This window comes from Bufo bufo, chromosome 6, assembly GCF_905171765.1.
Source record: "Bufo bufo chromosome 6, aBufBuf1.1, whole genome shotgun sequence".
Taxonomy (NCBI): domain Eukaryota; kingdom Metazoa; phylum Chordata; class Amphibia; order Anura; family Bufonidae; genus Bufo; species Bufo bufo.
The window spans coordinates 159146740-159171117 of NC_053394.1; the positions used below are offsets into that span (position 1 = coordinate 159146740).

General features: G+C 44.0%; 1 protein-coding gene across 1 annotated transcript in view; it reads left to right on the forward strand.

Annotated features, from left to right (window-relative positions):
• The window catches only part of P2RX3 (purinergic receptor P2X 3), a 121246-nt gene that overhangs the window by 91999 nt on the left and 4869 nt on the right, over positions 1-24378 (forward strand). The window contains exons 9-10 of the mRNA XM_040437754.1: positions 630-723; positions 16385-16450. Coding sequence (XP_040293688.1) covers positions 630-723; positions 16385-16450 — 160 coding nt within the window. The remainder of the gene's footprint in view (positions 1-629; positions 724-16384; positions 16451-24378) is intronic.

The window sequence follows — 24378 nt, forward strand, 5'->3', positions numbered from 1 at the left end:
TAGGTTTTCGAGCCTATACAGCTTGGAGTAAGACAACATGCATAAAGAGGATGATGTGGTCAAAATACTCATTTGCCTAATAATTCTGCACGCAGTGTATATATATATATATACATATATATATATATATATAAGGTCAGAAAAGAATAAGGTAAAAATGAAGGTAAAACAAACAAGGCGCAATCTGGGCCATAGCTACAGTGGGTGCAGAGGTACCAGTCATTTCTTTACCTGGCAGCTGAGGGCCCCAAAGAGCACTCTACCAAAAGGAAATACAGCAGTAGCACATGGTAGGTAGGGGCCCTGTTATATATTTTGCTCCTAAAGAAGCTTCAAATTATGTCTCCTAAAGGAGTTATGTTTTTTACATTGCTTGAACCGTACTAAATTAAATTCATAATTAAACGTTGATGTGTATGAACCCCATAACAGTACATATTGAAAGTAAAGGTTATATTATCTGATATGTCAAGATGGAAAAATGAAACAATCTGTCTAGTCCTTGATTGCAAAAATGGCTGTTCCGTAAGGGGTTAAAGATGATGGCTAATAGGAAACTAAGCCATGTAGTGTTCAAGGACTGCCAGGAAGAAGTTATAACTTTGTAATATGTCTTATGTTTATTTCAGGTTTGCACGATACTACATTCGTTCCGATGGCTCAGAGTTCCGGACCTTGATCAAGGCCTTTGGCATAAGAATTGATGTCCTTGTTTATGGCAATGTAAGCTTAAAGGAAAAAAAAAAGTCTTCTATATGTGAGAGAAAATTATAGGAGGGGAGTTATTATTTGATTTTCATCAGTTATCAGGAGTTGTAAATCTGGATGCAAGCCATTTTGTGCAAAATTGTGTGACCAGACACGGAATTGCGGATCCGCACTTCTGGGTCCGCACTTTCGTTCCGCAAAAAAATAGAACATGTCCTATTGTTGTCCACAATTGCGGACAAGAACAGGCATATTCTATTAGTGGCAGCAATTTGCGGTCCGCAAAATGCGGAACGCACATTGCCGCTTTCCGTGTTTTGCGGATCCGCGGCTCCGTGTATCCGCAAAACACGTTGCGGACATGTGAATGGAGCCTTAAGATGTGTGGCTTTTTAAAAATGTCACACAAATATTGGAGTTCCTGGCATGGGGGCTAGCACTTTTGCACTCCATTTAGTACATTTACGGCACAGTGATGGCACCAGCTCAGGTGATGCACAGCTGACACCCTACTGCAACACCAGCAATTGCGGATGACAGGACTCACAGGTGTTAATCCCCTTAGATGCCACAGTTCAAAAGTGACTGCAGCATCTAAGCCTTCTCCCTCTGTAATATTGGGATACGAAGAAAAAAAATTTTTTATTAAAAAAATCATTTTGCTACTGAACAGTCCCATGATTAAGAAAAGGATAAAATAAAGAAATTGTACATGTTTAAATCAACATATGTAGGAATAGATCAATTAATCTGCTACAGAGCAATTAAAGCAGTTTCTTCCATAAACCGTATTTTAATGTGACTGTGCTCCTCAATATTGCGCTCAATTCTCCATTCCAAATCCGGTCCTTTGCAGCAGAATACACTTTAATGTAGTTAATAATAAAGGTGCTATTCCATATAGTATGATGTAACAGATGAACATTACTCTTGGCTCTCTGCAGCTCTCGCCACTTGATAGCATTCTTCCTACCTAGGAAGCTAAATGTCCGTGAGTCAGAACCTCATGGGGAGATTTATCAAAACTGGTGCAAAGGAAAACTGACTTAGTTTTCCTCCATTGTGTCTGATGATAACTCAGAACACAAAAACTATAATGACGCATTTACATGAGCCAACTGAGCAGGCAATGATGAAGGAACCGTTCCTTCCCAAGTTGAGAGCTGCATTTAGATACTGCAATCACCTCCACTGTATCGGGACGAGCGATCCTTACTGCAGTCACTCATCCCGTATAGATTCATCGTTTCTAGGCAGCAGATCCCTGCGTACACAGCATGTTCTGCTGTCCGGAAAGAATTATTTACTGTGCTTCATGAACAATCATTTCACCCAATGAACAAATGTTTGCTTGTTCATTGGGGGATCGGCTGGACCTTTATATGGCTGATTATCGGGACTGGGTGTTCCTACGAATGTTTGTTCCTGATAATCTGCCTAATAATAGTCCCCTGTTAAGGGTCCTATATTCACAATATTAGGTATAATTTGGATCTGGTTGCTATATTTGAGACTTGGTTCAACAACTGCAATGACTTTGAAATAGTCATACTTGGATACACACTGTACAAGAAAGACAGAGTAGACAGAAGAGGTGGTAGAGTAGCCATTTATGTCAAGGATAGTCTTAAAGGGAATGTGTCATCAGAAAATGACCTGTTTAAATAATTTTTATGATGTTATTTTTAATTTTCCATGTCACTTTTTATATTTCAACTAAAACAAAAAATCCTGCAGTTTTTGCACTGGCCACTATGTCTAATAATTGGCGCCACTTCTTGGTTTGTACAGATCACTTTACTGCAGTTAACTCATTCTAATCCTGCCTGTAATGATATCACCTCTGTGTACAGATAAGACCGGATCCTCCATTCACAGTAGGTGATTGTCAGAGCTGATCTATTCCTTCCTTATACAATGACCTCTGCACAAGTCACAGAGAATGCCTAGAAAACTCTCCCATAGAAGTCAATAGGGTCCCCACCTGTTCATTGTGTCTATGGCCCATGGGGCTGCCGTAAAGCATTTTTTGTATGCTGTTAAATGCTGTTAAGAACAGCTCAGGCAAAATGGCCATCCCCATAATCATGTTCAGGAAATAAAATAATAAAATATACAATCAGAAAATAAAAACAGATTAGAAAAAAAGGAGATGTGTTACTATCGAGTTTTAACTGGCAGATACAATTTTTGGTGACAAATGTCCTTTAAATCTACAGTAATTGAGGAGACTCACAAAATACTATCAACTGTTTGGATTTGCATGCAAATTAAAGAGGGAAGTATTATTACGATTGGTGTAGTATATAGGCCTCCAGGGAAAAGTGGCGATTATGATAACAAGTTGGTGCATGAAAGGTCTCAAATGGCAGAAAATTGAGATATTGTAGTTATGGGTGACTTCAACATACCTGGTGTAGACTAGAATATCTCCTGTGCTGTTTCATGCAAGAGCAGAAGTCTAAATGATGCGCTTATGGGAACATCTCTGAAACAGCTAGTGAAATCACCAGCCAGAGGAGAAAACATTCTAGATTTAGACTTCACAAATGGGGATTTGGTATCTGAGGTTAAGGTGGAAGAACATTTGGATTCCAGTGACCACCTATAGATTTATATAAAATCGAACTGGGAACAATCTTACACTACTACGAAAGAGCTAGACTTTTCAAGGACTAATTTTAAGCAAACAGGGGAGTGTTTAAAAGGGGAATTCAAAGGGTGGAAAACATCAGCAGATTAGCAAGAGTAAAATGAGGAAGAGACCACTATGGTTTATTAGAGAAGTAAGTAACATAGTAAAAGAAAAGAAAGTGTAGCTGAGAGAGAACTGTATAAAACTAAACAGAAAGAGGCCAATCATATCACAAGAAGAAGAAACTGCCTAGTTTCCCACCTGGTATGTAAATCCATATCCATATCTGTACAGGGAGGAAGAGACGGATGTATTTCTCCCTAGCTGTGAGCTGCCCAGTCGCAGCGGAGAGCGTCACAGCCAGGGAGGAGGAGACGCCCCTTGAGACATCTCCTCCTCCCTGTACCGATGGTATGGATTTACCTACCTTGCCGGAAACCAGAACAGAGGGCACAGCAGGGGAATGGAGCAGCACATAGAAAATAAAAAGAGCGATATCACATGTCATCAGTATGCCCTACCCTGCCAGCTATTTATATTTATTCATGGTAATGTCAGAACCGATGCAAGGTCCTCTTTAAAGTTTAAAAGGTCAATGGGTACATGGGTCCAGATGACATCCACCCCCAGTTTTCAGAAGAAAAAGATCTAGGGATCCCAATATCAGCTTCAAAATGAGTGTGCGGTGTTGGCAGGCAGCCTAGGATGCTTGGCTGTATTACTAGAGGTATAAACAGTAGGAAGAAAGAGATTGTGATCCCGCTGTATAGAGCTCTAGTGAGACCACATCTGGAATACTGTGTCCAGTTCTAGAGACCCCACCTACAAAAAGATATAGATAAAATGGAGCAGGTGCAAAAGCCCGCTACAAAAAAAAACACGATGGAGGATCTCAATCAAAAAACCTGTCAGACCTAAAGAACTTATGGGGTCATTTATTAAGACCGGCGTTTTAGACTCCAGTCTTAATAACCCTGTTCCATGCGCTTTATGCACCAAAGTTATGTAGAGACGCCAGCCTCTACATAACTTAGTTCCTGGCTGTGCCACTTGCTTAAAGGGAGTCTTTCACGCAGATTCACCCTATTAACCTAATAACAGTGTTATGTCCACGGCATCCCCGCTATTAAAACTGTGCTTACCGTTTGTTCCTTGCTAGCATCGTTGTGGAGAAAAACACTTTTAATCCGCATGCAAATTAGTCTGTAAAGGTGCCCAGGGGCGGCGTTACAACGGCCGGTGCCCAGGCCCCTGGGTCATTTTCATATGAAGGCACTCCCCCTCCACCGCGTCTGTCCACCCTTAGTCTCTGTTCTAACCTCCCTCCTCCCGTCCGTAATCCCGCGCATGCGCCAATGAACGTGATATCGGCGCGTGCACATTGAATGAGCACTGTCGGACCGGGGCATCACAGTTTAGCCCGCGCATGCGCGGGATTACGGCCGTTGTAACGCTGCCCCTGGGCGCGTTGTTTTTCTCCACAACGTTGCTAGCAAGGAACAAACGGTAAGCACGGTTTTAATAGGGGGGATGCCGTGAATATAACACTGTTATTAGGTTAATAGGGTGAATCTGCGTGAATCTACATCAGCTCCCCTGCCAACAGGCGTGGAAAATGATAAATGAGACGGGCTGGCCGGCCCACCCCTTTCCCTGCCCCGTACCTGCGTTTTCTGTAACCTCAGAAACGTGGCATGAGTGGAGAAAAGTTGCAGATTTGACCACAAATCCCCTTTGCGACCGAATCTGCGGCAAAAGTACATAAATGACCCCCTTAATCTGTGAAGGGAAAGTGGTGACATGATCAAACCTTTTCAATATGTTAAAGGCATATATAAGGTTCAGGAAGGAAGTGTTTTGATTAAAAAAAAAAAAAAAAAACCCAGCACAAGAACAAGGGGCCATAATCTAAAATGTGGTAGATCATGACTACTTATGAGCGAAGTATTCTGCTTTGCCGAATTTTACAAAAAAATTTGCTTCATGACAAATTGCTTTGTAAGTTGTGGGTGCGATTGCACCGCACCCCGTCATTGTACCCCTCAGATGCCGCGTTCACAGCTGATTGTGGCATCTGACAGTAATAACAAAGTATAAAAAAAATAAATGAAATCATACTTACCTCATCCATTTAATTGCGGAGAGATGGCGGCCTCCATCTTGATTGAAGATCTAGCATGAAATCTTGCTTGGCCCGTGCTGACGTCATGCGTCACTTCACATGGGATTTTGTGCGAGATCTTCAATCAAGATGGTGGTGGCCGGCTCATCGCAATGAAAATGATGAGGTAAGTATGATTTTTTTACCTCCATTTAGGGAAATTATGTTTTTTTTTACCTCCATTTAGGGAAATTAGATTTGCTACCACAAAGCACGAGGAAATTCGGCTTTGCGGCAAATCGAATTTTCCCTAAAATTCAAAACGAAGTCCACTTTGCGCACTTCGATTTGCTCAACACTAGGGATGAGCGAACCCGAACTGTATAGTTCGGGTTCGTACCGAATTTTGGGGTGTCCGTGACATGGACCCGAACATTTTCGTAAAAGTCCGGGTTCGGGTTCGGTGTTCGGCGCTTTCTTGGCGCTTTTTGAAAGGCTGCAAAGCAGCCAATCAACAAGCGTCATACTACTTGCCCCAAGAGGCCATCACAGCCATGCCTACTATTGGCATGGCTGTGATTGGCCAGTGCACCATGTGACCCAGCCTCTATATAAGCTTGGGTCACGTAGCGCTGCTGATACAAGCGTAGGGAGAGGTTGCAGCTGCGACGTTAGGGCGAGATTAGGCAGATTAACTCCTCCAAAAGACTTCATTCAGTGATCGATCTACAGCTGTGGATCATTGAACTGCTTCTATTCAATTGCTCAGTGTTTTTAGGCTGCCCAGAGCGTTTTTCAGTCACTTTTTTCTGGGGTGATCGGCGGCCATTTTGTGGCTTGTGGTACGCCAGCACAAGCTACCACCAAGTGCATTTAACCATCAAAAGTGTGGTTATTTTTTGCTATATCCTACATCAGGGTCAAGCTTTCATCAAGTGCATTTAACCATCAATAGTGTGGTTATTTTTTGGCCATATACTACATCAGGTGCAGGCTGAGCCTGTGTCACCCAAGTGCATTTAACCATCAATAGTGTGGTTATTTTTTTGGCCATATACTACATCAGGGGCAAGTTGAGCCTGTCACCCAGCGCCTAAAAAATAGGCCTATCATTTATATTCATCCAAATCAGTACTGTTTTAGCTGGTCAAGTTATTTTTAGTGACCGTAAAAGCACAGTTTTTGTTCTGGGTTGAAAAACAATTCCCAAATTTGCAATTCTCAAAATTAGTGGTTTCTGCTGTATCAGACCTACTTTAAATCTATCCCTAAAAGGGTATATTAGATTCAAGGTGCTGATAGGGTCATTCTGAAAAACTTAACACACACGCTACAGTGCAGATACAAGTCTAATTCTGTGATTAAACGTATACCTGTCACACAGCGCCTAAAAAATAGGCCTCACATTTATATTCAGCTAAATCTGTCATTACTGGTGTGCCTGTATTAGTGTAATACAGTACCTAAATAGATAGCCAGACAGTGTTAGGTGTCTGTAAAAAAAGGCCTGAATTTTAATTCAATACATTGGCCCGAATAATATTTTTCTTATTGTGGTGAACGGTAACAATGAGGAAAACATCTAGTAAGGGACGCGGACGTGGACATGGTTGTGGTGGTGTTAGTGGACCCTCTGGTGCTGGGAGAGGACGTGGCCGTTCTGCCACAGCCACACGTCCTAGTGTACCAACTACCTCAGGTCCCAGTAGCCGCCAGAATTTACAGGGATATTTGGTGGGGCCCAATGCCGTTCTAAGGATGGTAAGGCCTGAGCAGGTACAGGCATTAGTCAATTGGGTGGCCGACAGTGCATCCAGCACGTTCACATTATCTCCCACCCAGTCTTCTGCAGAAAGCGCACAGATGGCGCATGAAAACCAAGCCCATCAGTCTGTCACATCACCCCCATGCATATCAGGGAAACTGTCTGAGCCTCAAGTTATGCAGCAGTCTCTTATGCTGTTTGAAGACTCTGCTGCCAGGGTTTCCCAAGGGCATCCACCTAGCCCTTCCCCAGGGGTGGAAGAGATAGAATGCACTAACGCACAACCACTTATGTTTCCTGTTGATGAGGACATGGGAATACCACCTCAGCACGTCTATGATGATGACGAAACACAGGTGCCAACTGCTGCATCTTTCTGCAGTGTGCAGACTGAACAGGAGGTCAGGTATCAAGACTGGGTGGAAGACGATGCAGGGGACGATGAGGTCCTAGACCCCACATGGAATGAAGGTCGTGCCACTGACTTTCACAGTTCGGAGGAAGAGGCAGTGGTGAGACCGAGCCAACAGCGTAGCAAAAGACAAAGAGGGAGCAGTGGGCAAAATCAGAACACCCGCCGCCAAGAGACTCCGCCTGCTACTGACCGCCGCCATCTGGGACCGAGCACCCCAAAGGCAGCTTGAAGGAGTTCCCTGGCATGGCACTTCTTCAAACAATGTGCTGACGACAAGACCCGAGTGGTTTGCACGCTGTGCCATCAGAGCCTGAAGCGAGGCATTAACGTTCTGAACCTTAGCACAACCTGCATGACCAGGCACCTGCATGCAAAGCATGAACTGCAGTGGAGTAAACACCTTAAAAACAAGGAAGTCACTCAGGCTCCCCCTGCTACCTCTTCTGCTGCTGCCGCCTCGGCCTCTTCTGCTGCTGCCGCCACCTCGGCCTCTTCCTCCGCCTCTGGAGGGACGTTGGCACTTGCCGCCCAGCAAACATGGGATGTACCACCAACACCACCACCTGCGTCACCAAGCATCTCAACCATGTCACACGGCAGCGTTCAGCTCTCCATCTCACAAACATTTGAGAGAAAGCGTAAATTCCCACCTAGCCACCCTCGATCCCTGGCCCTGAATGCCAGCATTTCTAAACTACTGGCCTATGAAATGCTGTCATTTAGGCTGGTGGAGACAGACAGCTTCAAACAGCTCATGTCGCTTCCTGTCCCACAGTATGTTGTTCCCAGCCGGCACTACTTCTCCAAGAGAGCCGTGCCTTCCCTGCACAACCAAGTATCCGATAAAATCAAGTGTGCACTGCGCAACGCCATCTGTGGCAAGGTCCACCTAACCACAGATACGTGGACCAGTAAGCACGGCCAGGGACGCTATATCTCGCTAACTGCACACTGGGTAAATGTAGTGGCTGCTGGGCCCCAGGCGGAGAGCTGTTTGGTGCACGTCCTTCCACCGCCAAGGATCGCAGGGCAACATTCTTTGCCTCCTGTCTCCTCCTCCTCCTACTCAGCTTCCTCCTCCTCTTCTTCCACCTGCTCATCCAGTCAGCCACACACCTTCACCACCAACTTCAGCACAGCCCGGGGTAAACGTCAGCAGGCCGTTCTGAAACTCATATGTTTGGGGGACAGGCCCCACACCGCACAGGAGTTGTGGCGGGGTATAGAACAACAGACCGACGAGTGGTTGCTGCCGGTGAGCCTCAAGCCCGGCCTGGTGGTGTGCGATAATGGGCGAAATCTCGTTGCAGCTCTGGGACTAGCCGGTTTGACGCACATCCCTTGCCTGGCGCATGTGCTGAATTTGGTGGTGCAGAAGTTCATTCACAACTACCCCGACATGTCAGAGCTGCTGCATAAAGTGCGGGCCGTCTGTTCGCGCTTCCGGCGTTCACACCCTGCCGCTGCTCGCCTGTCTGACCTACAGCGTAACTTCGGCCTTCCCGCTCACCGCCTCATATGCGACGTGCCCACCAGGTGGAACTCCACCTTGCACATGCTGGACAGACTGTGCGAGCAGCAGCAGGCCATAGTGGCAGCACGCACAGGTCAGTCGCACTGCGGATCAGCCCCACTTCACCACCAATGACTGGGCCTCCATGCGAGACCTGTGTGCCCTGTTGCGCTGTTTTGAGTACTCCACCAACATGGCCAGTGGCGATGACGCCGTTATCAGCGTTACAATACCACTTCTATGTCTCCTTGAGAAAACACTTAGGGCGATGATGGAAGAGGAGGTGGCCCAGGAGGAGGAGGAGGAAGAGGGGTCATTTTTAGCACTTTCAGGCCAGTCTCTTCGAAGTGACTCAGAGGGAGTTTTTTTGCAACAGCAGAGGCCAGGTACAAATGTGGCCAGACAGGGCCCACCACGGGAGGAGGACGAGGATGAGGAGGAGGTGGAGGAGGATGAGGATGAAGCAGGTTCACAGCGGGCTGGCACCCAACGCAGCTCGGGCCCATCACTGATGCGTGGCTGGGGGGAAACGCAGGACGATGACGATACGCCTCCCACAGAGGACAACTTGTCCTTACCTCTGGGCAGCCTGGCACACATGAGCGACTACATGCTGCAGTGCCTGCGCAACGACAGCAGAGTTGCCCACATTTTAACGTGTGCGGACTACTGGGTTGCCACCCTGCTGGATCCACGGTACAAAGACAATGTGCCCACCTTACTTCATGCACTGGAGCGTAATAGTAAGATGCGCGAGTACAAGCGCACATTGGTAGACGCGCTACTGAGAGCATTCCCAAATGTCACAGGGGAACAAGTGGAAGCCCAAGGTGAAGGCAGAGGAGGAGCAAGAGGTCGCCAACGCAGCTGTGTCACGGCCAGCTCCTCTGAGGGCAAGGTTAGCATGGCAGAGATGTGGAAAAGTTTTGTCACCACGCCACAGCTAACTGCACCACCACCTGATACGGAACATGTTAGCAGGAGGCAACATTTCAATAAGATGGTGGAACAGTACCTGTGCACACCCCTCCACGTACTGACTGATGGTTCGGCCCCATTCAACTTCTGGGTCTCCAAATTGTCCACGTGGCCAGAGCTAGCCTTTTATGCCTTGGAGGTGCTGGCCTGCCCGGCGGCCAGCGTTTTGTCTGAACGTGTATTCAGCACGGCAGGGGGCGTCATTACAAACAAACGCAGCCGCCTGTCTACAGCCAATGTGGACAAGCTGACGTTCATAAAAATGAACCAGGCATGGATCCCACAGGACCTGTCCATCCCTTGTGCAGATTAGACATTAACTACCTCCCCTTAACAATATATTATTGTACTCCAGGGCACTTCCTCATTCAATCCTATTTTTATTTTCATTTTACCATTATATTGCGGGGCAACCCAAAGTTGAATGACTCTCTCCTCTGTCTTGGTGCCGGGGCCTAAGTATGTGACAGTGGATTGTTCCAGTGGTGGGTGACGTGAAGCCTGATTCTCTGCTATAACATGAAGACTGATTCTGTGCTGACATGAAGCCAGATTCTCTGTTACGGGACCTCTCTCCTCTAAGTGCCGGGGCCTAAATATGTGACAGCGGCCTGTTCCAGTGGTGGGTGACGTGAAGCCTGATTCTCTGCTATAACATGAAGACTGATTCTGTGCTGACATGAAGCCAGATTCTCTGTTACGGGACCTCTCTCCTCTGTCTGGGTGCCGGGGCCTAAATATGTGACAGTGGCCTGTTCCAGTGGTGGGTGACGTGAAGCCTGATTCTCTGCTATAACATGAAGACTGATTCTGTGCTGACATGAAGCCAGATTCTCTGTTACGGGACCTCTCTCCTCTGCCTGGGTGCCTGGGCCTAAATATGTGACAGTGGCCTGTTCCAGTGGTGGGTGACGTGAAGCCTGATTCTCTGCTATGACATAAAGACTGATTCTGTGCTGACATGAAGCCAGATTCTCTGTTACGGGACCTCTCTCCTCTGCCTGGGTACCGGGGCCTAAATATGTGACAGTGGCCTGTTCCAGTGGTGGGTGACGTGAAGCCTGATTCTCTGCTATAACATGAAGACTTATTCTGTGCTGACATGAAGCCAGATTCTCTGTTACGGGACCTCTCTCCTCTGCCTGGGTGCCTGGGCCTAAATATGTGACAGTGGCCTGTTCCAGTGGTGAGTGACGTGAAGCCTGATTATCTGCTATGACATGAAGCCAGATTCTCTGTTACGGGACCTCTCTCCTCTGTCTGGGTGCCGGGGCCTAAATATGTGACAGTGGTCTGTTCCAGTGGTGGGTGACGTGAAGCCTGATTCTCTGCTATAACATGAAGACTGATTCTGTGCTGACATGAAGCCAGATTCTCTGTTACGGGACCTCTCTCCTCTGCCTGGGTGCCTGGGCCTAAATATGTGACAGTGGCCTGTTTCAGTGGTGGGTGACGTGAAGCCTGATTCTCTGCTATGACATGAAGACTGATTCTGTGCTGACATGAAGCCAGATTCTCTGTTATGGGACCTCTCTCCTCTGCCTGGGTGCCGGGGCCTAAATATGTGACAGTGGCCTGTTCCAGTGGTGGGTGACGTGAAGCCTGTTTCTCTGCTATAACATGAAGACTGATTCTGTGCTGACATGAAGCCAGATTCTCTGTTACGGGACCTCTCTCCTCTGCCTGGGTGCCTGGGCCTAAATATGTGACAGTGGCCTGTTCCAGTGGTGGGTGACGTGAAGCCTGATTCTCTGCTATGACATGAAAATTGATTCTGTGCTGACATGAAGCCAGATTCTCTGTAACGGGACCTCTCTCCTCTGCCTGGGTGCCTGGGCCTAAATATGTGACAGTGGCCTGTTCCAGTGGTGGGTGACGTGAAGCCTGATTCTCTGCTATGACATGAAGACTGATTCTCTGCTGACATGAAGCCAGATTCTCTGCTATGGCATGAAGAGACTGATTCTCTGCTGACGTGAAGCCAGATTCTCTGCTATGGGACCTCTGTCCAATTGATATTGGTTAATTTTTATTTTTTTTATTTTTATTTTAATTCATTTCCCTATCCACATTTGTTTGCAGGGGATTTACCTACATATTGCTGCCTTTTGCAGCCCTCTAGCTCTTTCCTCGGCTGTTTTACAGCCTTTTTAGTGCCGAAAAGTTTGGGTCCCCATTGACTTCAATGGGGTTCGGGACGAAGTTCGGGTCGGGTTCGGATCCCGAACCCGAACATTTCCGGGAAGTTCGGCCGAACTTCTCGAACCCGAACATCCAGGTGTTCGCTCAACTCTACTCAACACTAATCATGACCAATGCCAGGAAATATTTTTACGCCAAAAGAGTAGTTGAGGCTTGGAACAGACTACCAGCAGATGTGGTTCGTAAATCGACAGTAAGTGAATTTTTTTTTTTCTCAAGAAAATTTTTATTGTCAAATATGAATAAAACATGGTAGCAGATGTATTGTGGACACAGCCACACATAAGTGATAAATACACATATGTCTCATGATAGTTGGACGCAGCCACCACTTGGTAATTTGACAATTTTTAATATTGTATGAAGTCCTACGGCACCCGCTCGGATGCTGCCAACGTAGAACTTAGGATAACATTAAGGAAAGAACCAAAACAATAATATATTTGGTAACCAACAAGGAAAATTCTAAAGGGAGGAAAAGGGGAAGAAAGAGAATATGGGGAAAAGAAACTGATGAAAAGACATCGAGGACATATAAATTCCTACATAAGTTGAACCATTCCAGGCCACTAAAAAGAGTCATTCAAGGATCCGGATAGGGAAGCTTGACTACCGGGGCATAGGGAATTTAGCCAGCCAAGGGGACCATGATGTATAGAAATATTTGACAGTAAGTGAATTTAAACATGCCTGGGATAAACACACGTCTATCCTAAGATACGTAGTAAGCAAATTAGATCTAAGACTTTGTGGTCTTGTTCTGAGACTTTGTGGTCTTCTTCTGATGTCATTTTATGTTTTTATGTTCGAAAAAAAGGCATCAAATTGCTTAGTGGCTTTAAAAATAAAAAAAAGTTTTAGCTGACAGAATCAGAAAAAATTCTATTGGTCCTTTAGGCCAAAATTAGCTTGGTCCTTAAGTGGTTAAATGGGTTGTCTGTGAAGACAGAACACCTTTAAGCCCTTAACACCCAGCACTGTACATGTACGGCACAATTAGATGTCACTTAACACCCAGCGCATATAGCGCATATACGGCGCACCGATCGGGCGGGTGCAGGAGCTGCGGCCGTCCGATCCGCGGCAGGAGTCCGGCAGTTACTGATAGCCGGACCCCTGTTGTATGCACCAGCATCGGTGAAATCACCGATGCTGGCGCATTAACCCATGCACGGCCGCGGTCAGCGCTGAACGCGGCACGTGCGATGTCCGTGCAGGGAGGAAGCAGCCATCGGGTCCCCACGCTGCTATGACGGGGACCCGATGGCAGGAAAGGCGCACCTTCCTTAGGCATCGTGGCTGCCTTCCGGGAGAGCCTGTGAGATCCAGTCCCCTGGATCTCACAGGCAAGCAGGCTGTAAGTGTGTTACAGTGTGCAATACACTTACAGCCAATGCATCACAATATAGAAGTATTGTGATGCATTGTAAAGTGGATCAGACCCCCAAAAGTTGAAGTCCCAGAGTGGGACAAAAAAATAAAGTGAAAAAAATAAAGTTTAAAAAAAAATAAAAAAAAGTAAATAAAAAACGTTTGTAAAAAATAGGGAAAAAAGACATATTAGGTATCGCCGCATCCGTATCGACCGGCTCTATAAAAATATCACATGACCTAACCCCTCAGGTGAATACCGTCAAAAAAATAAAATAAAAACTGTGCTTAAAAAAAACATTTTTTTGTCACCTTACATCACTAAAAGTGCAACACCAAGCGATTAAAAAGGCACATGCCCCCTAAAATAGTACCAATCTAACCATCACCTCATCCCTCAAAAAATGAGCCCCTACCTAAGACAATCACCCAAAAACTGAAAAAACTATGGCTTACAGACTATGGAGACACTAAAACATGATTTATTTTTGTTTTAAAAATGATATCATTGTGCAAAACTTACATAAATAAAAGAAAGTATACATATTAGGTATTGCCATGTCCATAAAGACCTCCTCTATAAAAATATCACATGACCTAACCCCTCAGGTGAACAACGTAAAAAATTAAAACGGTGTCAAAAAAGCCATTTTGGGTCACCTTACATCACAAAAAGTGTAATAGCAAGTGATAAAAAAGTCATATGCACCGCCAAAATAGTGCCAATCAAACCGTCATCTCATCCCTCAAAAATGATACCCTACCTAAGATAATCGCCCAAAAACTAAAAAAAAACTATGGCTCTCAGACTATGGCTCTCAAACATGATTTTTTTTGTTTCAAAAATGATATCATTGTGTAAAACTTACATAAATAAAAAAAGTATACATATTAGGTATTGCCACGTCCATAACAACCTGCTCTATAAAAATATCACATGACCTAACCCCTCAGGTGAACACTGTAAAAAATAAAAAAATAAAAAGTGTCAAAAAAGCAATTTTTTGCCACCTTACATCACAAAAAGTGCAATACCAAGCGATCAAAAAGTCATGTGCACCCCAAAATAGTACCAATCAAACCGTCATCTCATCCCGCAAAAAATGATACGCTACCTAAGACAATCGCCCCCAAAAAAAAAAACTAGGGCTCTCAGAATATGATACAGCATGATCTAACCTGTCAGATGAACATTGTAAATAACAAAAAATAAAAACAGTGCCAAAACAGCTATTTTTTGTTATCTTGCCTCACAAAAAGTGTAATATAGAGCAATCAAAAATCATATGTACCCTAAAATAGTACAAAACTGCAACCTTATCCCGTAGTTTCCAAAATTGGGTCATTTTTTGGGAGTTTCTACTCTAGGGGTGCATCAGGGGATCTTCAAATGTCACATGGCAGCTTAAAATTATCCCATTGAAATCTTCCTTCGAAAAACCATATGGCGTTCCTTTCCTTCTGCGCAATGCCGTGTGCCTGTACAGCAGTTTTCCGACCACATACGTGAACTACAGAATCAGGGCAATAAATATTGAGTTTTGTTTGGCTGTTAACCCTTGCTTTGTTAGTGGAAAAAAATTATTAAAATGGAAAATCTGCCTAAAAAGTTAAATTCTGAAATTTCATCTCCATTTTGCATTAATTCTTGTGGAACACCACAAAGTTTCTAAAATCAGTTTTGATTACCTTGAGGGATGTAGTTTCTAAAATGGGGTCACTTTTTTGGAGTTTCTACTCTAGGGGTGCATCAGGGGGTCTTCAAATGTGACATGGCAGCTTAAAATTATGCCAGTGAAATCTGCTTTCCAAAAACCATATAGCATTCCTTTCCTTCTGCACAATGCCGTGTGCCCGTACAGCAGTTTACGAGCACATATGGGGTGTTTCTGTAAACTAAAGAATCAGGGCAATAAATATTTAGTTTTGTTTGGCTGTTAACCCTTGCTTTGTTAGTGGAAAAAATTTATCAAAATGGAAAATCTGCTAAAAAAGTGAAATTTCATCTCCATTTTCCATTAATTCTTGTGGAACACCTAAAGGGTTAACAAAGTTTGTAAAATCAGTTTTGAATACCTTGAGGGGTGTAGTTTCTAAAATGGGGTAATTTTTGGGTAGTTTCTATTATGTAAGCTTTATAAAGTGACTTCAGACCTGAACTGGTCATCAAAAAGTGGGTTTTGGAAATTTTCTGAAAACTTTCAAGATTTGCTTCTATACTTCTAACCCTTCTAACGTCCCCAAAAAATAAAATGGCATTCACAAAATGATCCAAGCATGAAGTAGACATATGGGGAATATAAAGTAGTAACTATTTTTGGAGTTATTACTATCTATTATAAAAGTAGAGAAATTGAAATTGAAATTTGGAAATTTGCTAATTTTTCCACATTTGTGGTAAATTTGGTATTTTTTTTATAAATAAAAATGATTTTTTTTTACTCAATTTTACCACTGTACTGAAGTACAATATGTGACGAGAAAACAATCTCAGAATGGCCTGGATAAGTAAAAGCGTTTTAAAGTTATATCCACATAAAATGTCAGATTTGCTAAAAATGACCTGGGAAGAAAGGTGAAAAATGGCTTGGTCCTGAAAGGGTTAATATTGGCATCCTAGAATTTATTGTGTAACTGTATTTGACATTTTTTACCACATTCAGGCCTTATGTTTTTTGTTCTCTTCTTTTCTCCAGGCTGGGAAATTCAATATTATTCCAACCCTTATTAATATTGTGGCAGCCTTTACGTCAGTTGGTGTGGTGAGTTTTATTTTATATGTATGTATGGGAATAAATAGGCTTAAACAATGGCTATGTGAATAAATTATTTACTGAATAATAGCAGTGATAAAGACATGCACAGATACAGCAGCAGTTAGATCATATAAAAGCATATAAAGGATCAGTCTTGGTAAGCTCTTGGCAATGCCCAAGATGGTGGAAAACAAACAGATATGGTAGTGTGTGGAAAAGAAGTCTTAGTTGGAGCTGTTAAGGGAAATATTAATTATTGAAATTTAGGGTAATCTCAATAATTAATATTAATAAATAGGCGTACAATCATCTACTGTGACTCCGCCTATCTATCCTGCCTCCTGGCTGTCCCGCCAATGTTAAGGGAGGTATTAATTATTGATATTTTGGATAATACCAATAATTAATATTCATAAATAGGCGTAAGCCGTCTAGTGATGACTCCGCCTATTTATACCTAAAATAAGGCTTACAATTTGCTCAATTGCCTTACTCTATACTGAACTACATGCGGCTATTGCTGCGGCGCCTAATACAACAAAAAGACTATATGCTGTGCTTAAATAAAAGGTATTTATTAACACACTACACGTCTACAGTCTAATAATTGCTTATAATTATATAGCTATATCAATGTAATAGATATATATATATTTATAGCAGCACACAGTAATATATATAATCACACTATAACAATACAAACCTAACTGCACTACACAAGTCAATTCCCAATTCCACCCCACACACTATCTATACATTACACTCATACATATATTAATACCAGCAACCCACCCGCCTGGCTACTCACTACGGGGTACAATGGGTAAAACACAAATGGTGGCACTGCAAGGGTTAATACTTGCAGGCCAGGGATATAGACAGGGATGTAGCCCTGGAATACAGCAAGGGTTAACACAAGATTGGTGGGTTAACACAGGGTCAGGGCTGGTACAGGGGTACAGCAGGTATAGCACACACTGCTGTAGGAGTACAAGGCAGGTGATAACGGGGAATGCAGGGGTTAAAGCAGGCCAGGGGTAAATGGGATCTGCTGGGCAGGATCAAGGTGTTAAATATCAGGTGGGATACAGGGGGTTGCAGAGCAGGGGTTACTGCTACTTAGCCAGCTTGTTTGTCTCAACTTCCTCCATGGGGAACTGTTCGGTCCATCTTCCTTCATGGAGCTGCTCCCATGTGTGTCTCTGTTTGTTGTTCAGTTCCAAGAGAGAGAGCATTTGTCCTGGCTTGGCTAATATAAGCCCAAAAGCAGGCCACCTTCCCCCTCTTCAACAGGAGGGTGACTGGCCCCCTGAGGATGGTGGGGGCATGTCCAGCCCTGCTGGAGATGTTTTGCCAAAAGGCAAGAAGATCTTAAATGATCCCTTGCCTTTTGAAGTGACCCAGAGCTGGACATAATTGTCCAGCCATCTGGTGTCACTTCCCTAGTAGGAATGCAGGAGGATTAGACTGGGGGGGGGGGGGGGGGTGACTGGGGTCATCTACTCTGGCCGCATATAGGGCTATATAAGTATCTATATATATCTATATATATATATCTATATATCTATATATATAGATGTATGTAATATAAGGGGCATACACACATCTATATATAACAATATACACTGCGTGCAGAATTATTAGGCAAATGAGTATTTTGACCACATCACCCTCTTTATGCATGTTGTCTTACTCCAAGCTGTATAGGCTCGAAAGCCTACTACCAATTAAGCATATTAGATGATGTGCATCTCTGTAATGAGAAGGGGTGTGGACTAATGACATCAACACCCTATATTAGGTGTGCATAATTATTAGGCAACTTCCTTTCCATTGGCAAAATGGGTCAAAAGAAGGACTTGACAGGCTCAGAAAAGTAAAAAATAGTGAGATATCTTGCAGAGGGATGCAGCACTCTTAAAATTGCAAAGCTTCTGAAGCGTGATCATCGAACAATCAAGCGTTTCATTCAAAATAGTCAACAGGGTCGCAAGAAGCGTGTGGAAAAACCAAGGCGCAAAATAACTGCCCATGAACTGAGAAAAGTCAAGCGTGCAGCTGCCAAGATGCCACTTGCCACCAGTTTGGCCATATTTCAGAGCTGCAACATCACTGGAGTGCCCAAAAGCACAAGGTGTGCAATACTCAGAGACATGGCCAAGGTAAGAAAGGCTGAAAGACGACCACCACTGAACAAGACACACAAGCTGAAACGTCAAGACTGGGCCAAGAAATATCTCAAGACTGATTTTTCTAAGGTTTTATGGACTGATGAAATGAGAGTGAGTCTTGATGGGCCAGATGGATGGGCCCGTGGCTGGATTGGTAAAGGGCAGAGAGCTCCAGTCCGACTTAGACTCCAGCAAGGTGGAGGTGGAGTACTGGTTTGGGCTGGTATCCTCAAAGATGAGCTTGTGGGGCCTTTTCGGGTTGAGGATGGAGTCAAGCTCAACTCCCAGTCCTACTGCCAGTTTCTGGAAGACACCTTCTTCAAGCAGTGGTACAGGAAGAAGTCTGCATCCTTCAAGAAAAACATGATTTTCATGCAGGACAATGCTCCATCACACGCGTCCAAGTACTCCACAGCGTGTCTGGCAAGAAAGGGTATAAAAGAAGAAAATCTAATGACATGGCCTCCTTGTTCACCTGATCTGAACCCCATTGAGAACCTGTGGTCCATCATCAAATGTGAGATTTACAAGGAGGGAAAACAGTACACCTCTCTGAACAGTGTCTGGGAGGCTGTGGTTGCTGCTGCACGCAATGTTGATGGTGAACAGATCAAAACACTGACAGAATCCATGGATGGCAGGCTTTTGAGTGTCCTTGCAAAGAAAGGTGGCTATATTGGTCACTGATTTGTTTTTGTTTTGTTTTTGAATGTCAGAAATGTATATTTGTGAATGTTGAGATGTTATATTGGTTTCACTGGTAAAAATAAATAATTGAAATGGGTATATATTTGTTTTTTGTTAAGTTGCCTAATAATTATGCACAGTAATAGTCACCTGCACACACAGATATCCCCCTAAAATAGCTAAAACTAAAAACAAACTAAAAACTACTTCCAAAAATATTCAGCTTTGATATTAATGAGTTTTTTGGGTTCATTGAGAACATGGTTGTTGTTCAATAATAAAATTAATCCTCAAAAATACAACTTGCCTAATAATTCTGCACTCCCTGTATACTTAGGGGACAGCCATGGACGTATATATAGATGCATGTAATAACTGGGGCATTCATACATCCATATATAGAAATCCCCTAATATAAACCCATATACACACACATACAGATGTGTGCAATATAAGGGGCATACTCACATCTCCATATATATACATATACACACACACAAAGACCTGGGCCCATACTGGCCATGCATGGCCAATATATATATGTATATATTAAAAGACACATATACATATATTCCTCTACAGTCCCCCTGTTGTCGAGTACACGACAATAAAGCTTATGCTTGAGGGAAGGGTTGGGATATATTTGCCCCCTCAACCCCACTCACTGTTGATGACAGTTCAGGAAGGACTGAAGTATAAACTGGCCCTTAGGTACCTAGACATCACCCATCGCGACCAACACCTCCGACCTGCCCTTCAACGTAACCAGACGTCTCCATCCACAGAAAACACAGTCTTCTTCTTCTTCTCTGGAACTTTCTTGGTCTGCGGTCTATCAGTGTCGATCTTCAGGTATCAGCCACTCCCAATGTAGTCTTTTCCTGACTCTGGAATGGCTTCACCCTCACAGTCTCTAGATCGATCCACGTAGCAACCGTGGACTGGCCTTTTTTCTTTCTGTCAGTAACGATCTTCCAGTGTCAGCCACTCCCAATACTCTGGAATGGCCTCACCCTCTAAGTCAAACTGACTTTCCTTCAGTGCCGATCATAGACACAACTTCCATCTGACACTTCTCTCATCTTGATTGAAGAATCTGTCATTGAAGAGGTTCTCCCATGGACAGTTAAGTAGGTCTTTACAAGGCAGGTCAGAATTTCTGAGTAAGAGGCGATGTCATAGTACCTAAATTCTAACTGTGGGAAAGAACACAGCCCTATTCAGTCCAACCCTTACAAACTTCCCCATTCTTGGGGTTAAGGTTGAAAATAACTTGGTAAATGAGGGGCCTGTCCCTAGGGAATCTACTCTTCCCCATTCACACTAAAACAGGTCTCATCCCTCCTAACACCGCCAAATTCTATTTAGTGTGTGTACCCATAGAGACTCATGCAACCTGGCATATCTCTCTACACCTCCAAAGACACAGGTAGATCACAGACCCACGTGTCAATGGGAAACGACTATAGGATGCAAATGTGTACAGCCAAATTATAACTCACCGCAGTGCGTTGTGTCTATGGGTACACATTTGACAAATATACAAAATCAATATATGTACATAATACTATGGTGTTTCAGGATTGCATAAGTTATACATCCTGAACCCTCATAAGAACTAAGTAGAAAAACCTACAAATGAACAATATACAGGTGAAACTCGAAAAATTTGAATATCGTGCAAAGTTAATTTATTTCAGTAATGCAACTTAAAAGGTGAAACTAACATATGAGATAGATTCATTACATGCAAAGCGAGATATTTCAAGTCTTTATTTGTTATAATTTGGATGATTATGGCTTACAGTTTATGAAACCCCAAAGTCACAATTTTGAGGTACCCTTTGCTCAGGGGATATGGAATAATTAGCTGACTAGAGTGTGACACTTTGAGCCTAGAATACTGAACCTTTTCACAAAATTCTAATTTTAAGCTGCATTAATGCAATTCCTTTCAATTTGCATTACTGAAATAAATGGACTTTTGCACGATATTCTAATTTTTTTAGTTTCACCTGTATATATACAAATGTCCATGAGGTCCCTGGCTTCAGGACTTTGTGGGCGTTATGTCCTGAGCCTCCTACAGTTAAGTTTGTGAAGTTCCGTCTGGTTCTGGTGTAACTGGTCAGCAGGTCCCTTGACCCTCCGATACACAGTCCCATGTAGATGATGATGACCAGAACCAGAAGAACTTTCACTGGGTGAAACAAGAGATTGTAGCTGAATGAGCTCTTCCACCCGAACATCTTGAAGTCTTTCTCCAGAGCCTGAGATAATGCTCCCGCTGGATTGTGGCACAGTTCTCCGTCTCTTGAAAACCTCTGAACAAAGGTCGCTTGACTGACAAAATCCAGTGGGATCCTCTGGAGCCTCACAAGAGTGTCAGGGCGGATAGCTAGTCTCTTCTGTGGCGTAATCTGGGTTTTTCCTCTGCTCCATAGTGAACATACCTATGACAGAAGAAAATACCAGGCGCTCCTGGGGGAATTCTCCCCTCACGGTGCAGTTGATTGTCTTACACCAGCACCAATACCTTTGACCCATGAGTAGAGAAAGGTATTGGGCTGCCCTTCATCTCACAGGACCCCTCGTTATCCTAACACTGGTGTCTGAACACCCTACCTTCAGAGGATCCCGTCCCCTGCTTCACATCCCTCTGCACCAACAGATAAGGATGGCCATCCTACTAGGTTAGGATATCCGAGGGAAGCTGTGGACAAAATACCATCTTGTTATTGATGGTACTGTATCCCGGTCTACTCATGTGTACTCAGGCTGATTTCCCCCTGTCATCCTGTCTTGTGGAGGCCTACAGAATCCATGGCATGGGTCATGCCATGGCTCTTCAGGACTCCACAACACAAAAACACAGTCCACGCTCTGCTGCCAACCATTCTGTGTCCAATTCTAATCAGAGCTGCGTTACCTGATCGGACTAGAATTAAGTGCGCAGAACAATATTACACCAATGTTGTCCGTCCGCCCCAGTCCCCAGTATAACACAGATCACTGAAAAAAAGATATAACATCCTGCACGATGTACATGGCTACATTTATACAATCACAGAAAATAATGCTCTATAATAATAGATGAAAGCATAACATATGGACTAAGCCCTCACTCTATTGATAAAATCTTAGACACTTGGTCAATACATTTTGATTAAAACACATCTAAGCCCACCTACCAAGCGACAAGGTGGTCTCAGTTCAGGCGGGTCCTACGCTAAACCTGCCTATGCCGTTATGCATTTATGTTCAGGAGCGCAGACTCCCGCACATATAGTGTGTTGCTCCTAGTTACCTCCATGTGCAACAGCAACCAGTGGGAGGAGGAGCACACACACCTACATGTACCACCCTATCAAGGTCACCTATTAGATAGGTGGGGCAAAAGTGCACATGAATACTACTCCAAAAATAGGAGGAAAACAAATCACGGAAAAAAATATATAACATCCTGCACGATATGATAATATAACACAGCCCAACCGAAAACCTTGAGCAAAACAGTGTTACCTGTATCGATCAGAGACCTTGGTTGCTCATCGTGACATCCCACTTAACAGTGTTACAATGTCACCCGTACCACAGGCCAACTATTTTTCTCGATCCACAGTATAACACAAATCAGCAGGGTGGAACACATTCGTAGACAAGGACTACCTCCATCAACATCAAAAAAAACATACAAACAGATAACAAAAACACACAACATGGACATACACAGGGAACAAAATTGTACAGGGGTGTCAAATGTTGCCTAGCCTAGCTTGGCTATTCTGACCCCTCAGCAGCTGGTGATGCCGCTGAGAGGTAACCCCTTTATGACCAAGCTGACTAGACCCCACTGCACAATTTGCTACCTGGCTACTACTGCTGGACACATTGCAATTACTTGCACAAGGGCAATTCCTTGCAATGTGTCCTTTGTTCCCACACCTGAAGCACCTGACCTGGCTTCCTGTCCTTTGTGTTTTGCTCTTACCTTTTTTTCAGTGCTTTGCTATATGACCTAAACCACCACATGCAATACATCTAATGTTTGCCCAGCATGGCTTAGGTCCGTCTACACTGCCATCGTGCTCCCATCTCCTGAATTGTTCCATCCACAGGGACGCACTCTTCACCACAGTTCTTTTTCCCAAAGTCAGGGAAAAATCTCTGTTAGTCTGGACCGGCTTGACCTGATGATTTGACTGGTCACAGACTACTCTCCCCCCTTTTTGCCCTGGACAGTGCAAAGTCTTTGGAGATTCAGGCCCTGACTTTACAGAAAAAGAAAGAGCCGGCACAAAATTAGTGATGACCTGTTGCATGCCAGACATTAGCTGGGACCTTACAGCAACCACAGCCTTCAATTTGGCTACCGTCACGTCAGTAGAGGCAGTCCGTTCCATGAAGGCCTTGATCTCAGTATAAGACTGAGTCAACTTAGCCTCAATTTCCTCCTTCTGCCTCTGCATCTCTACTAACTGTGACTCTATCCTAGCCACCTGCACATCTCGGTCAACGGTAGACTGTACATTCTCCGCCAGCTCTGCCCGTAATGAATGCGGAAACCTGTTTCGAATTACTGGCACAGCGTTGGCAGTGAATGGTCGGAGGAATTGTTTCCGTTGACCGAGACACCAGCGCAACTTCCTTTGGCTTGCAGATGCTAACCTCAAATGGATGAACAAGTTTGGCTAGCATCCGAAGCCATTTGGTGGCCTTGTTCAACACCGTCCGTTTGTTAACACATAGCTTGTCGTAACAACAAGCCTGTGCTAACAAATCGGACCACAGCATTTCTGCTGTCTTGTAAGTGTTGGGGAGGATGGGGTTAAACGTACTATGTTTTGCTAGGTGTAGCAGTGTGGGAAAGTCCATACTCACGTTTTGATGAGAGGCCATCTTCCTTGGTGCTGTCCTTCCTTATCCTTTGTGTGCTGCGCGGAGGAGGTCCTTTAATATCCGCAACGCCTTATCCCGACCAGCCGGACTTCTTCTGATCAGATCAGCTCCAACGGAAAATACATAGTTAATACACAAAAATCAAAAAGATTTTAGGTTCTCTGCTGTAGAAATTGC